This window comes from Dryobates pubescens, chromosome 29, assembly GCF_014839835.1.
Source record: "Dryobates pubescens isolate bDryPub1 chromosome 29, bDryPub1.pri, whole genome shotgun sequence".
NCBI lineage: Eukaryota > Metazoa > Chordata > Aves > Piciformes > Picidae > Dryobates > Dryobates pubescens.
Window position 1 is genome coordinate 13,897,170 of NC_071640.1, and position 13,347 is coordinate 13,910,516.

The 13,347-nt window shown below is 56.6% G+C and overlaps 1 protein-coding gene across 1 annotated transcript in view; it reads left to right on the plus strand.

Moving 5' to 3' along the window:
- Nucleotides 1–1,377: 1,377 nt before the first annotated feature.
- Nucleotides 1,378–13,347, plus strand: part of MAN1B1 (mannosidase alpha class 1B member 1) — a 28,473-nt gene continuing 16,503 nt past the window's right edge. The window contains exons 1-6 of the mRNA XM_054174260.1: nucleotides 1,378–1,580; nucleotides 3,882–3,990; nucleotides 4,584–4,720; nucleotides 5,995–6,155; nucleotides 9,303–9,412; nucleotides 12,419–12,604. Coding sequence (XP_054030235.1) covers nucleotides 1,452–1,580; nucleotides 3,882–3,990; nucleotides 4,584–4,720; nucleotides 5,995–6,155; nucleotides 9,303–9,412; nucleotides 12,419–12,604 — 832 coding nt within the window. The 5' untranslated portion in view covers nucleotides 1,378–1,451. The remainder of the gene's footprint in view (nucleotides 1,581–3,881; nucleotides 3,991–4,583; nucleotides 4,721–5,994; nucleotides 6,156–9,302; nucleotides 9,413–12,418; nucleotides 12,605–13,347) is intronic.

The window sequence follows — 13,347 nt, forward strand, 5'->3', positions numbered from 1 at the left end:
GGATGGGCATCACGCTGCCAGTCCTGCCTGTGGATGGGCATCACGCTGCCAGCTGCCAGTCATCTGGGACCTCTCTGGTGAGCCAGGACTGGTGGTAACTGATGGAGAGCAGCGTGGCACTCATCTGCCAGTTCCCTCAGCACCCTAGGATAGAATAGAATAGAATAGAATAGAATAGAATAAACCAGGTTGGAAGAGACCTTCGAGATCATCATGTCCAACCTATCATCCAACACTACCCAATCAACTAAACCATGGAACCAAGCATCCTGTCAAGCCTCGCCCTGAACACCCCCAGCGACAGTGACCCCACCACCTCCCCAGGCAGCCCATTCCAGTGGGCAATCACTCTCTCTGGGTAAAACTTCCTCCTAACCTCCAGCCTAAACCTCCCCTGACGCAGCCTGAGACTGTGTCCTCTTGTTCTGGTGCTGTTTGCCTGGGAGAAGAGACCAACCTCTGCCTGACTACAACCTCCCTTCAGGTAGTTGTAGAGAGCAATAAGGTCACCCCTGAGTCTCCTCCTCTCCAGGCTAAGCAACCCCAGCTCCATCAATCTCTCCTCACAGGGCTGTGCTCCAAGCCCCTCACCAACCTTGTTGCCCTTCTCTGGACACACTCCAGCAAGTCAACCTCCTTCCTAAACTGAGAGGCCCAGAACTGGACACAGGACTCAAGGTGTGGCCTAACCAGTGCAGTGTACAGGGGATGGATCCCATCCCATCCCATTGACACTCGTGGGGATCCAAGTGGCTCAGCAGGTCTCTGACTTCTTCCTCCTGGGTTTCAGGGGAACTATACTGCTCCCTGACCCCAGCTGGCAGCTCAGGAGGCCACTTGTCCTGAAGCCCTCCTGCCTTACTGTTGAAGATGGAGGCAAAGAAGGTATTTAGTACCTCAGCCTTGTCCCCATCTTTAGTAGCAATGTTCCCCTCCAGCGGAGGTTGTCCCTGCCCCCTTTGCTTTTAAGAGTTCTAAAAGCACTTTTTGTTGCCTGTCACAGCAGTGCCAGGCTAAGCTCTCAGTGGGCTTTTGCCTCTCTAGTATTTTTCCCACATGACCTAGCAGCATCCTGAAACGTCTCATTGTTGCCTCCCTTTTTTCCCAAAGGCTTTCCCCCTCTTTTTTCCCTGTAAGTCATTCATTAGCCGCTCGCCCACCCAGGCCGTGTGCGGCTCCGCTCCCGGCGCATGGGCACGGCTGTCCCTGAGCCTCCAGGAGCTGCCTCCTGCGGCAGGCGCAGCGCTCCCGGCTTCGCTGCGTGCCGAAAGCTTCACTGCGTGCCCCGGCAGGCTCCGACGGCCGCCGTAGAGCTGCGGGCGCGCGCGGGGCGCGGCTAGAGCGGCGCCCGGAAGCGGCGCCCGGAAGCGGCAGCTCGGTGGTGCTCGGCGCTGGCGCGCGGGGGGATGGCGGGCTGCGCGCGGCCGCGCCGCGGCCCCTGAGGCGCCGCCATGTACTCGAGTGCCGCCGCCTCGCCGCCGCGCCGGGACTTCATCTCCGTCACCCTCAGCCCCGGGGAAGGGCTGGGGCCCGGCAGCTACAACAACAGCAAGGCCTGGAGGCGGCGCTCCTGCTGGCGGGTGAGGGCGGGCGCCGGGCCGGGAGGGTAGCCGGGCGCGGAGGCCCCGGCCCGGGGACGCGCGGGGAGCGGTAGGGTAGCGCCGGGTACTTCCGTGCCGGCTGCTGGGGACCCGCGGCGAAGGGAAAGGCCTCGCTGGGCCGGGAGGGAGGGGCCGCCGCGGGCTGTCTCCGCTCTCGGGTGCAGCTGCACTGTGACCCTGGCCTGGGGCCTCCCCTGCCGCGCTGCGGACGGTGCCCGAACGGTCTCCCGACGATGGGGTGCCCTGGGCTCTGGGGAGCGCTGCCACCAGGCTGGCGTGCTGGGCTTAGCAGATCACCGGGCGGCAGATCACCGCCTGGCAGGGGCTTGCCGAGTGCGGGCTGGCCGAGGGTGCTCCAGATCTATTCAGTGTTTGTGTGGAAAGCTGGAGCGGGGGAAGGCGGTACGGGAACCGGCCCTCTGCTAGTGTCCGTCTGGGAGGACGACGCTGCTCTGGAGGGGGAGGGGAGAGTTGGTCTTGGTGCCTTTGACCCTTATTTTAGGGCTTGAAGGGAAAGCCCTGTCCTGAGTCCTGGGAGAGTAAAGGGAATGGTTCCCCTTCCTGTGGGAAGGTGGGGTGTGAGAAGGGCAGAGCTGTGTGGAAGTAGCCTTAGGTATAGGGAGTGGGCAGGGAGTTTTAATGGGAATGGGGTGGGAAAGTGTGAGTCAAAGGGACAAAATAATCCTTGTTGCAGGTGGGGGATGAAGTATAGCCACCTATGGAGGCATCAGACTGGTTAGGTGAAGTGTGTGAAGAACTTGATTAGGGACACAGCAGACAGCTTCTACCAGCTAGGCAGTGTGGGAAGAAGTCACAAGGTGTCTAGAGACATTCAGAGCCTGCCTGGATGTGTTCCTCTGTGAGCTGCCCTGGGTGAGCCTGCTCTGGCCGGGGCGTTGCAGTAGATGATCTCCAGAGAGGCCTCTCTGACATTCTGTGATTCAGCAGCTGGGAGATGATAACATGATTCACCATACAGGTAGAGCCAAAGGCAAAGGAGTGAGATCAGCATCTTGTGTGCACAGGGAGGGGTGTACAGAGCCACTGTGCTGTCAGTGGGGGAGGGGAGCAGGAGATGTGAGCGGTGGGACGTGGCACTGTGGGCAGTGGCAGCTCTACCCTTGAAGGTCGGCAGCTACTGGTGGTTGCTCAGGGCATGAGGACTGTGAGACCTGCTGTAGGGGACAGAAGGGTTTGTAGGAGCTGCAGGCTGTTCCCAGTTGTAGCATTGGCATTGAAACACCTCTCTGTCTGCAAGAACCAGCACTTGGAAGCAAGGTGCTGCTCTGGTGAGTTGTGATAGGGCTGTTGGAGGACTGCCCAGGTGGTCATTTAGCAGTTAATGTTTAACTCCACCTGCTCCCTCTCTCCATGCAGGGATCTGCTCTCAGCTTCCTGCAGCATTTCCTTCCTGACTCAGTGATGTTGCTGTGTGCACCTCAGTTCTAAAAACACATTTTTGCCCAGGACTGGAATTGGAAGTGGTGTGGGTTTGCCTGGTTCTGTTGTTCTCCCTCCTCCCCATGTGCCTTTGTGGTGAGGGGAGCTGTTCAGTGTCACAGTTCCACGTGTCTGTGGAGGCAGGATGCCTGGGTTTTCCTGCCTGGTGATGGCTGCTTACCTTCTTTTGAACCTCTCTTATTTGCTGCTGTAGCATTTTAAGTTTTTCTACCACTTTCTTCTTTTTCACTTGGACTTAAGGAGAAACTTCTTTGGTGTGAGGGTGCTGGAGCCCTGGAGCAGGCTGCCCGGAGAGGTTGTGGAGTCTCCTTCTCTGGAGACATTCAAAACCCACCTGGAGGTGTTCCTGTGCAGCCTGCTCTGGGTGTACCTGCACTAGCAGTGGGGTTGGACTCCTCTCCAGAGGTCCCTTCCTCCCCCTGTCATCCTGTGCTTCTGTTTCTTGCTTTGCCTATGTGTTCTACAGCATGTTTCAGCCAGAAGGGAGCAAAGAGGCTTTGGGCTGATTTCCCAGCTGACCTGTGGGCATATGCAGGTCAGCCAGGGAAGGCTGTGATGAGAATCAGCACCATGGGTGATGCTTTCTGGAGTCCTTGGTGTCTGGCAGTCTCGGAGGTTCCTGAGGCAGGTAGCTCTGATGTCTCCTTGAGGCTGCTGCGCCCCATGCTGGTGTTTCCCTATCAAAGAACAAGCAGTGGATGCCTGCAGCTGGGACACTGCACCCCTTTGTGTTTCTAGCTCTGACTGAACCCATAAGGTTATCTGTGACACTCCTTGTGTTGCCCAGTGCTCTTCCTCACCCCTCTCTTCTCTCTGCAGAAATGGAAGCAGCTCTCCCGCCTGCAGCGCAGCGTCATCCTCTTCCTGTTTGCTGCCCTGGCTGTCTGCGGAGTCATTTCCTACACCAGCATGGGGGAACCCTGGAAAAGTAAGAGCCCAGGGGAGCTCAGAGTCACTGCACTGTGGGGCTGTGTTTAAGAAGCTTTTCAGTTCCTACAACTGTTTTTAATTGTGACTGGGAGTTCCTGGGTTCAGCCACGAAGTGCAGTTGTGGGATGGCTTTAAGTGCTGTGTTCCAGTGGCCTTTGTGGCTGACTCAGCAATGTTTCTCACTGCTTATCTACACTTGAGTAACATTTTGGTTTAGTTAATTGAAATTTGAGACTGGAAGGTTTTTAAATTGTGTTTGTAGATATTTGTAACCCAATCCTAACCACTGGGATGAGGTCATTCTCTTTTGGGTCTGGTTGTCCATCAGATACTCCAAGCTTTTCTGCCATCTGGAGGTGCATTTACCTTTGGTGTTACCTTGCTGACTGTGCTGAGGAGCTAACAGGACAGCAAGTTCCAAAGAAGCCTGTGCCTCTTAGCAGCCTCTCTGTGTACTGGGGAGGGTGTCTGACAGTGGGTGTGTGCTTCTCAGTGCTTTGTCAATGGAGCTGCAGCTAACAGCTGAGGGCAGCAGCCTGTCAGAAATGCCTTGCTGTTGATTCCTTGTGCTGAGCACTTTCCTGTGTGTAGGCTTAGCCAACAAACCACTGGATGATCAGAGAGCAGAACCAGACATTCCTGGATTGAAACTGGCAAATCCAGCTGTTCTACCAGCACCCCAGAAAGCAGATGGCAACCTTGGAGACTACCCACAGCTTTCACCACAGGTACTATGAGAGGAAACTGCCAAAGGGTTTACGAAAGCGGCCGGCAGTGCTTGGTTTCAACAGCTGTTAGGGAGAAGGGAGCTACAGCTCTCAGGGATCCATAGCATGGTTTGGGTTGGAAGGGGCCTTAAAGCTCATCCAGTTCCAACCCCCTGCCGTGGGCAGGGACACCTCCCACCAGCCCAGCTTGCTCAGGGCCTCATCCAGCCTGGCCTTCAACACCTCCAGGGAGGAGGCAGCCACAGCCTCCCTGGGCAGCCTGTGCCAGAGTCTCCCCAGCCTCACTCTGAAGAATTTCTTCCTCCTCTCCACTCTCAGTCTCCCCTCTCCCAGCTCAAAGGCATTGTTCCTTGTCCAAAGTCCCTCCCCAGCTTTCTTGCACTCAGGCCTGCTCTAGGAGGAATGCTTTCCACTCAGCAGGACTTTGGTAGAGTGTTCCTTGCCTCTCCCTTTTTTGTTTCAGCCCCCAGAGTGCTGTTTCTGCCCACTGGTACCTGGGAGTGCCAGGACACTGGGTTGCAGTGACCTCATATTTCAGGCTTGACTTTCCTACCATGATTGATATGGGCTGGGACTGCTCTGGGCATCACTGTTGTGAGGAGCCCAAGCAGTCCTGGCTGAAATGAGACCCAGGATACAGCCAGTGTCACACTGAGCTGGAGCAGCTCTTCTGCTGGCTTGAAAAGCAGCAGCAACCAGCAGATGGGTGTTGAAGGCAGCAGGTGCCACCTGTGGGGATGTGAGAGGAAACATGAACCAACCACCTGTGTGAACACTGTGGTGCTCTGCTGTATTTACCCCATGAGTCTGGGGGCTTCCAGCTAAGGACTACAAAAGCCTGCTGGTGCTCAGGCGCCCCTGCAGCACTGGGTGTTGCCTGATGCTGCCATTCTCTCAGCTTGTCTCTGGGTGTTTGGATTCTTTCTTTATGCTTTGTGCCAATTCCCCTAAAAATGTGCTGTGCCCAGTAACATGGAATCAGCTTTGTAATCCCTGGGCAGTGCCTTGTGCTCAGTGACTCGGCTGCAGCAGCAGAGGAGTTTGGTTTAGCCCTGTGAGTTGAACCAGGTCACTTCAGCAGAAGGTTAAAATCAGGCAGAAAGCCAAGGCCTTGGTGTGCCTTCTCTTCAGGGCAGAGCTTGCATGATGATAGGAGAGCAGAATCAGCTCAGTCTGAAGCTGTGTGTAGCACTGGAATGCTGTTGGTGTGTGGTGGGCAGTTCTGCCATCTCTGCAGCATGCTGAGGGCCTTTGGCTGTTCTTTGTTTTCTCAGAAGCCACCAAAGCTGCCTCATGGTCGCCGTGGGCCTCCCGGTCTTCAGCTCAAGCCACCACACAGGAACATGAGGCTGAAGACCCAACATGACACCAGCAAGGCTGTGGAAGGACCAGTCCAGGCTGAGAAAGAAGAGAAGCCAGAGAAATCTGTGATCAGGTAGAAGTATTGCCAGGGAGTTGCAGTGCTCCTCTCCTTGCCCCTGTCAGGATCCACCCTAGGGACTTTTTGATGTCTGTGCCTGAGGTTGATTTCATTGCTTGCTCTCAGGGCAGGCCTGGCAGCTGTTGGTGTGGCCAGGCTTGTCTGTTTAATTTTGATGCATGTGCACCTGTTCTGGTTTCACTGTTTGCATCCTAGGACTGCAGAGGGTTGGGAGCCCTCTGCAGCTGTCCCATTTTGAATATGCTTAGACAAATGCTCAGGAGAGCTCTCAGTGTGTCTGGGTTTCTGCCTTGGGTTTGTACTGAACTCCTGTACCAGGGTAGAGGGGCAGAATCACCTTGTCTGTCCTGCAGCTTCTCCTGCTTTGGTCCTCTGCTGGTAGAGTGGTTGTAGAGTGTAAGAGCCACTGAAGCACAGAGGCCTTTGGGGAGGATGAATGGTTTCCCCAGTTCCTGCCAGTGTGGGTGACAAGCAGTAAGCAAACAGGAGGCTACTCAAGGAGAAGGGGAGCAAGAGCTGCTGCTGCAGGAATGTGGTGCCCTACTGGGAGCTCCATGTGCCAGTGGAATTCAGACTCCAAGTTCTATCAGAACACTTTGAAAGAGAACTGGAAGCTCACTGCAGTGAATAAACTTTGTGGCACCACCAGCAAATACAGGGAAGGCCACAAAGATGATCAGGGTACTGGAGCACCTCTTGTGAGGACAGGCTGAGAGAGCTGAGCTTGTTCACTCTGGAGAAGAGAAGACTTTTGGGGGGGGTGACCTTGGAGCAGCCTTCCAGTACCTGAAGGGGCTACAGGAAGGCTGCAGAGGGACTGCCCCCAAAGGCCTGCAGGGCCAGGCCCAGGGGCAGTGGTTTGAAATGAGAGCAGAGCAGATTGAGATTGGAGGTGAGGAGCAAGTTCTGCCCCAGGAGGCTGCTGGAGCACTGCAGCAGGTTGCCCAGGGAGGTGGCTGAGGCTCCAGCCCTGGAGATATTCAGGGTGAGGCTGGACAGGGCTGTGGGCAGCCTGATCCAGTGGAGGATGTCCCTGCTGAGTGCAGGGGGTTGGACTGGATGAGCTTTGGAGCTCCCTTCCAACCCAACCCCTTCTGTAATTCACCCTCAGTACAGTGCTGCAGTAACCTCTGCCTTTGTCTTGGCCAGACTGGGGCAGTGGCAGCAGTATCATTGTTGCCTGGGGGTGATGCCCCTGGAGTCAGTGAGCCCAGGCTGACCTGGCAGAGGCTGTAGATGTGTGTGCAGTTGTGGGCCTGTAGCTTACTCCTTGCTTGCAGCAGACTAATCATACCATTCAGAGAGCCTTGGGTAGGTGTGGCAAGATCTTCTGCAGAGGCTCTGTGCTGCTGTGGGTGTGTTTGTGTGAGTGATTACCCAAGACATTAGTGACTGAAACCTTTTGGTTTGGGAGTAGCTGAAGGGATGTGATTTGGATATTCAAACATCTACTAGGAGTGCAAGAGAGGTTCTTAAGGTGCAGGACACTGGAGCTGGGTTTGAAAAATGTTGGTGTCCTCCTCAGCACAGCTGAACTGATCATAGGCAGAGCTGTGTCTGCAGCAGCATTTTAGCTGTTGGTGTTACCTGAAATCTCTCAGAATGACTTGAGGGTTTCAGTCCTGTGCCTCTGCTCATACTGAAACTGTAGAGTTAAGCTGGTGGCAGCAGGAAAGCTCAGGGGAGCAGAGGAGACCTGGACTGGTACAAATGCAAAGACTGGATGATGGCTTTCTGGGAGCCATGAAGTATCCTGACTGTAAACAACAGAAACTCTAAATGTCCTGGAAGCCTTCTTCCCTTGGGAGGTGAATCTTGAACTCAAAGGCAAGGTGTCTGTGTGTTAAACAGCATGGTCAAGATTAACTGATCTTAGTGTGAGCTTGGCTTGACTGGAGATCTGTGCTGAAGGAGATTCTGAATAAAAACCCTGTAAAAAGGGAGTCACAGAATCACAGAATGGTTCAGGGTGGAAGGGACCTCAAGGATCATCCAGCTCCAACCCCCTGCCATGGACAGGAACACCTCCCAGCAGCCCCAGCCTGCTCAAGGCCTCATCCAGCCTGGCCTGGAACACCTCTAGGGAGGAGGCAGCCACAGCCTCCCTGGGCAGCCTGTGCCAGAGTCTCCCCAGCCTCACTCTCAAGGATTCCTTCCTCCTCTCCACTCTCAGTCTCCCCTCTCCCAGCTCAAAGCCATTGTTCCTCAGCCTGGCACTCCCAGCCCTTGGCCAGAATCCTTCCCCAGCTCTCCTGGAGCCCTTCAGGTACTGGAAGGCAGCTCTGAGGTCTGCCTGGAGCCTTCTCTTCTCCAGGCTGCACAGCCCCAGCTCTCAGCCTGTGCCCACAGGGGAGGGTCTGCAGCCTCTGCTCATCTCTGTGGCCTCCTCTGGAGCCTCTCCAGCAGCTCCAGGTCCTTCCTGTGCTGGGGGCCCCAGAGCTGGAGGCAGTGCTGCAGGTGGGGGCTGAGCAGAGCAGAGCAGAGGAGCAGAATCCCCTCCCTGTGCTGCTGCTCTCCCTGCTCTGGCTGCAGCTCAGCACTCAGCTGGCTCTGGGCTGCCAGGGACACCCCCAAGGCCTTCTCCCCCAGGCTGCTCTCAGTCACTCCTCGCCCAGCCTGGATCTGTGCTTGGGGTTGCCCAGACCTTGCCCTTGGCCTTGTTGAACTCCATGCATCTGTGGTAGCAGAGAAGGCTTTTGTGAGCCCTTGGAGTAAAGCAGCTACTTGAGGCAGCTCCTCCCATGTGCTTGTTCCTGGGATTTTGGTGACCATCACTTGTGTGGTGTGAGGTTTTGGTGGCTCCCATGATGCTTTCAGAACTGGTAGATAACAAAATGCTTCTGATGCAGCATTCTGTGGGTTTTAGTTGTTTTAGAAGCTTTCTCTGAAATTCCCTTGCCAGGACATTCCATGGCACATCCCTGCCATTGCAGCCTTTCTTAATCAAGGCCTATTTCTTGGCAGTAAATTGCTCTCTCTGAACAGAAAAAATACCAGAGGCATTTTGAGCCTTAATGCAGAGTCAAGCTCCTGTTTTAGCCAAGGATCATGAAATCAGTGCAATGCAGAGGGAGCTCTCATTCATTTGCATAACTTTCTGTCCTCACATTAAGTCTTAATTACAATCCCTTGTGTTTGCAGCTGGAGAGGAGCAGTAATAGAACCTGACCAAAGCCCTGAACCTCCATCCAGTAAAATGCAAGAAGCAGAAAAACCTTCATCTGTGGAAGCTGAAGAGCAAAAGGAGCCAGGTGAGTAGGAGAGTTAATGATCCCTTTGTTTCTGTTCACTTTCATGGTTGAAGTTGTGCAGTTCCCCCCCATCCATTTCATTATCAGTTTAATGACACTAAGTGTAGGCAGGATTGCTTACCTAGAACATCCAAGCTTCTCTCTGTCCTTACTCCACCTCAGCAGCCTTCATGTTTATTGGTTTTCAGAATGTGAAAATTTTAGTGTCAGATCTGTGAAACACAAGCTCTGGGAGGCAGCAGCCTGTCCTGTCTTTCCTCCAGGAAAGGACAGTGTAGCCTGGAGAGCAGCACAGAGGAGAGGCCCTGGGGGTCCTGGTGGACAACCAGATGACCATGAGCCAGCAATGTGCCCTTGTGGCCTGGGGTGGATTAGAAGGGCTGTGGTGAGTAGGTGAGAGAGGTTCTCCTGCCCCTCTCCTCTGCCCTGTGAGGCCACATCTAGAAAGCTGTGTTCAGTTCTGAGCCCCTTTAGCTTAAGAAGGACCTCATGGTCCTGCTTAAAGGAGTCCAGCCCAGAGGCACAGAGCTGCTGCAGGCAGTGGAACATCTCCCTGTGAGCACAGCCTGAGGCAACTGGGGCTTGGGGCTGGGAGCAGAGCAGCCTGAGGGCTGCCCTCAGTGCTGGGGATAAAGATGTGCAGGGCTGGGGCCAGGCTCTGCTCAGGGCTGGCCAAGCACAGCACAAGGGGCACTGGGTGCCAACTGGAGCAGAGCAGCTGCCAGGGGAACAGGAGGGGAAACTTTGTCCCTGTGAGGGTGCTGGAGCCTGGAGCAGGCTGCCCAGAGAGGTTGTGGAGTCTGCTCTGGAGACATTCAGCACCTGCCTGGCTGTGCTCCTGTGTGAGCTGCCCTGGGTGCCCTGCTCTGGCAGGGGCTTGGACTGGGTGATCTCCAGAAGTCCCTTTTGGCCCCTGACATTCTGTGGCTCTGTGACAGTGCACAGAGACAGGGCCTGGAAGGCTTTATTCAGCACTGTTTTGTTTACAAGAACAGCCAAGTGACTTCCTGATGAAAGTGAGCTGCTTTTAAGGTTCCCAGCGATGCTGTAGGAGTTGTTTGTGCAGGTGCTGCCCTTAGCAAAGCAGCTGTTGCTCTGGGTTCACGAGGGAGCTCGGATGTGCTGAGTGTGGCACGCTGCAGTGTCCTCTCTTGGGCTCTTGCTGTGTGTGGGGTCAGTCAGTGCTGCTTGGTGTTGCCCTCTGCAGAGAGCTTTGTTGCCATTTCTCAGCCTCACAGCTGGGAGGTTTGGTGTCGCTGCCGCTGGGTTTCTCACAGACTCAGCTTCAGGGCAGATTGCAGTCAGAGATGTCAGCAGAGCCAGGAAACAGCCCTGGCTTTGCCTGAGATGGGACATGCAGACTTTGTTCCTTTTCTGTATTAACTGAAAAGTTCAAGAGTAATCATTTTGTGTTACTGACTTTAAATTCTGCAGGAGGCAGAGAATAAGGCAGGGGAGATAAAGGAAGACTGGCAGGTGGTACCTGAGTGGAGGGTTGTGTGTTCAGCAGCTGGACTACAGCTGGTTGAAGCAATCCTGACCCTGGTATTTCCTAAGTCTTAGAGTTCCAGTGATGCTCTCCCCACAGCCATGCCTGTGATTGCAGCAGTGTTTGATTTGCAGAAGGGACTTTTTTTTTTAACCAGAGAGAGATCTTTTTACAACCAGTGGCCTGAGAAGACAAGAGCTGATGGGGACAAACCCCTGCTGGGGAGATTCCTCTTGGGCTCCAGGAAAAATCTGTGCCCATGAGAACAGTTGGAGATTGGAATAATCTCCCAAGGGAAGCAGTGGAGTCCCCCACCTTGGACAGTTCAAAACTCAGCTTGCCAGGGTGCTGGGCCAGCTCCTTTCAACTCTGCTGTGACCTAGGAAGGTTGAACCAGATGATCATTGGGGTCCCTTCCGAGTTGCTGCTCTAGGCTTCCTGGCTTTCACCTGCCTGGATTGCTGACCAGAAGCACTGGCTGATTATTCTGCAGAGGAAAGGATGCTCTGAGGATGTTTTTGGCCACCACACTGATCAGTAGTGTGGAACACATTTTATTTTGGGTGGAAGGCAGCAAAATGTAGCCGGGCGGTGGTGCTGAGCTGGCCCCCCGCGGCGGTGCTGAGCCGGGCGGTGGTGCTGAGCCGGCCCCCCGCGGCGGTGCTGAGCCGGGCGGTGGTGCTGAGCCGGGCGGTGGTGCTGAGCCGGCCCCCCGCGGCGGTGCTGAGCCGGGCGGTGGTGCTGAGCCGGGCGGTGGTGCTGAGCCGGCCCCCCGCGGCGGTGCTGAGCCGGGCGGTGCTGAGCCGGCCCCCCCGCGGCGGCGCTGAGCCGGCCCCCCCGCGGCGGTGCTGTGCCGGGCGGCGCTGAGCCGGCCCCCCCGCGGCGGTGCTGAGCCGGGCGGTGCTGAGCCGGCCCTCCGCGGCGGTGCTGTGCCGGGCGGCGCTGAGCCGGCCCCCCCGAGGCTGTGCTGAGCCGGACGGTGCTGAGCCGGCCCTTCGCGGCGGTGCTGTGCCGGGCGGTGCTGAGCCGGCCCCCCCGCGGCGGTGCTGAGCCGGGCGGTGCTGAGCCGGCCCTCCGTGGCGGTGCTGTGCCGGGCGGCGCTGAGCCGGCCCCCCCGAGGCTGTGCTGAGCCGGACGGTGCTGAGCCGGCCCTTCGCGGCGGTGCTGAGCCGGGCGGTGCTGAGCCGGCCCTCCGCGGCGGTGCTGAGCCGGACGGTGCTGAGCCGGCCCTTCGCGGCGGTGCTGTGCTGGGCGGTGCTGAGCCGGCCCCCCGCAGTGGTGCTGAGCCGGCCCCCCGCGGCGGTGCTGTGCCGTGCGGCGCTGAGCCGGCCCCCCCGAGGCTGTGCTGAGCCGGCCCTTCGCGGCGGTGCTGTGCCGGGCGGTGCTGAGCCGGCCCCCCGCAGTGGTGCTGAGCCGGCCCCCCGCGGCGGTGCTGTGCTGTGCGGTGCTGAGCCGGGCGGTGCTGAGCCGAGCGGCGCTGTGCCGGGCGGCGCTGAGCCGGCTCTTGTCCTTGGCAGTGCCCATCAACCAGCGCCAGTTGGCCGTCATCGAGGCCTTCCGCCACGCCTGGAGGGGCTACAAGGCCTTTGCCTGGGGCCACGATGAACTGAAGCCTTTGTCCAAGTCCTACAGTGAGTGGTTTGGCCTTGGGCTCACCTTGGTCGACGCCTTGGATACCCTCTGGATCCTGGGCTTAAAAGAAGGTAACTTTGGGGTTTCCCCTGCCCCGCTCTTTGCTCTCTCTGCGGTGCCTTGGTGTCTGTGCAGAGGTCTTGGGGGGAATGTCACAGAACCAGAGAATGGTTAGGTTGGAAGGGAGCTCCAAAGCTCATCCAGTCCAACCCCCTGCACTCAGCAGGGACATCCTCCACGGGATCAGGCTGCCCACAGCCCTCTGCAGCCTCACCTTGAACATCTCCAGGGATGGGACCTCAACCACCTCCCTGGGCAGCCTGTTGCAGTGTTCCAGCAGTGTCCTGTTAAAGGACAGAATTCCTCTTGGAATAGAACTTCTACCCAGGAAAAAAAACCCTCTTCTGTTGCATATATGAGCAGATGTGTCTGCTGGGACCTGAGGAAGATATGGATGAGTCTCCTGGTGTGTTGTGCCTGTGCCAAACCACTAGTGCTCTTTGTGTCTGCCACTGCAGCCTTGCTTTCTCCTCAGCGGGCTTGGGCAGCTGGCCTGTAAGCTTCTGGGCTGTGTTTCACCACACCCAACATCAGGATTTCCCATCTGGACTGAAGAAGGTTGTTTCTGTAAGGAGCCAAAGGATGGAGCAGGGCAATCTTCATTAGATTTCATAGGTTCACCGAATGGCCTGGATTGGAAGGGACCTCAGAGGTCATCTATTCCAATCTCTCAACTAAACCTGGTTGCTCAGAGCCTCATCCAGCCTGGCCTTGAACACCCCCAGGCAGGAGGTAGCCACAGCCTCCCTGGGCA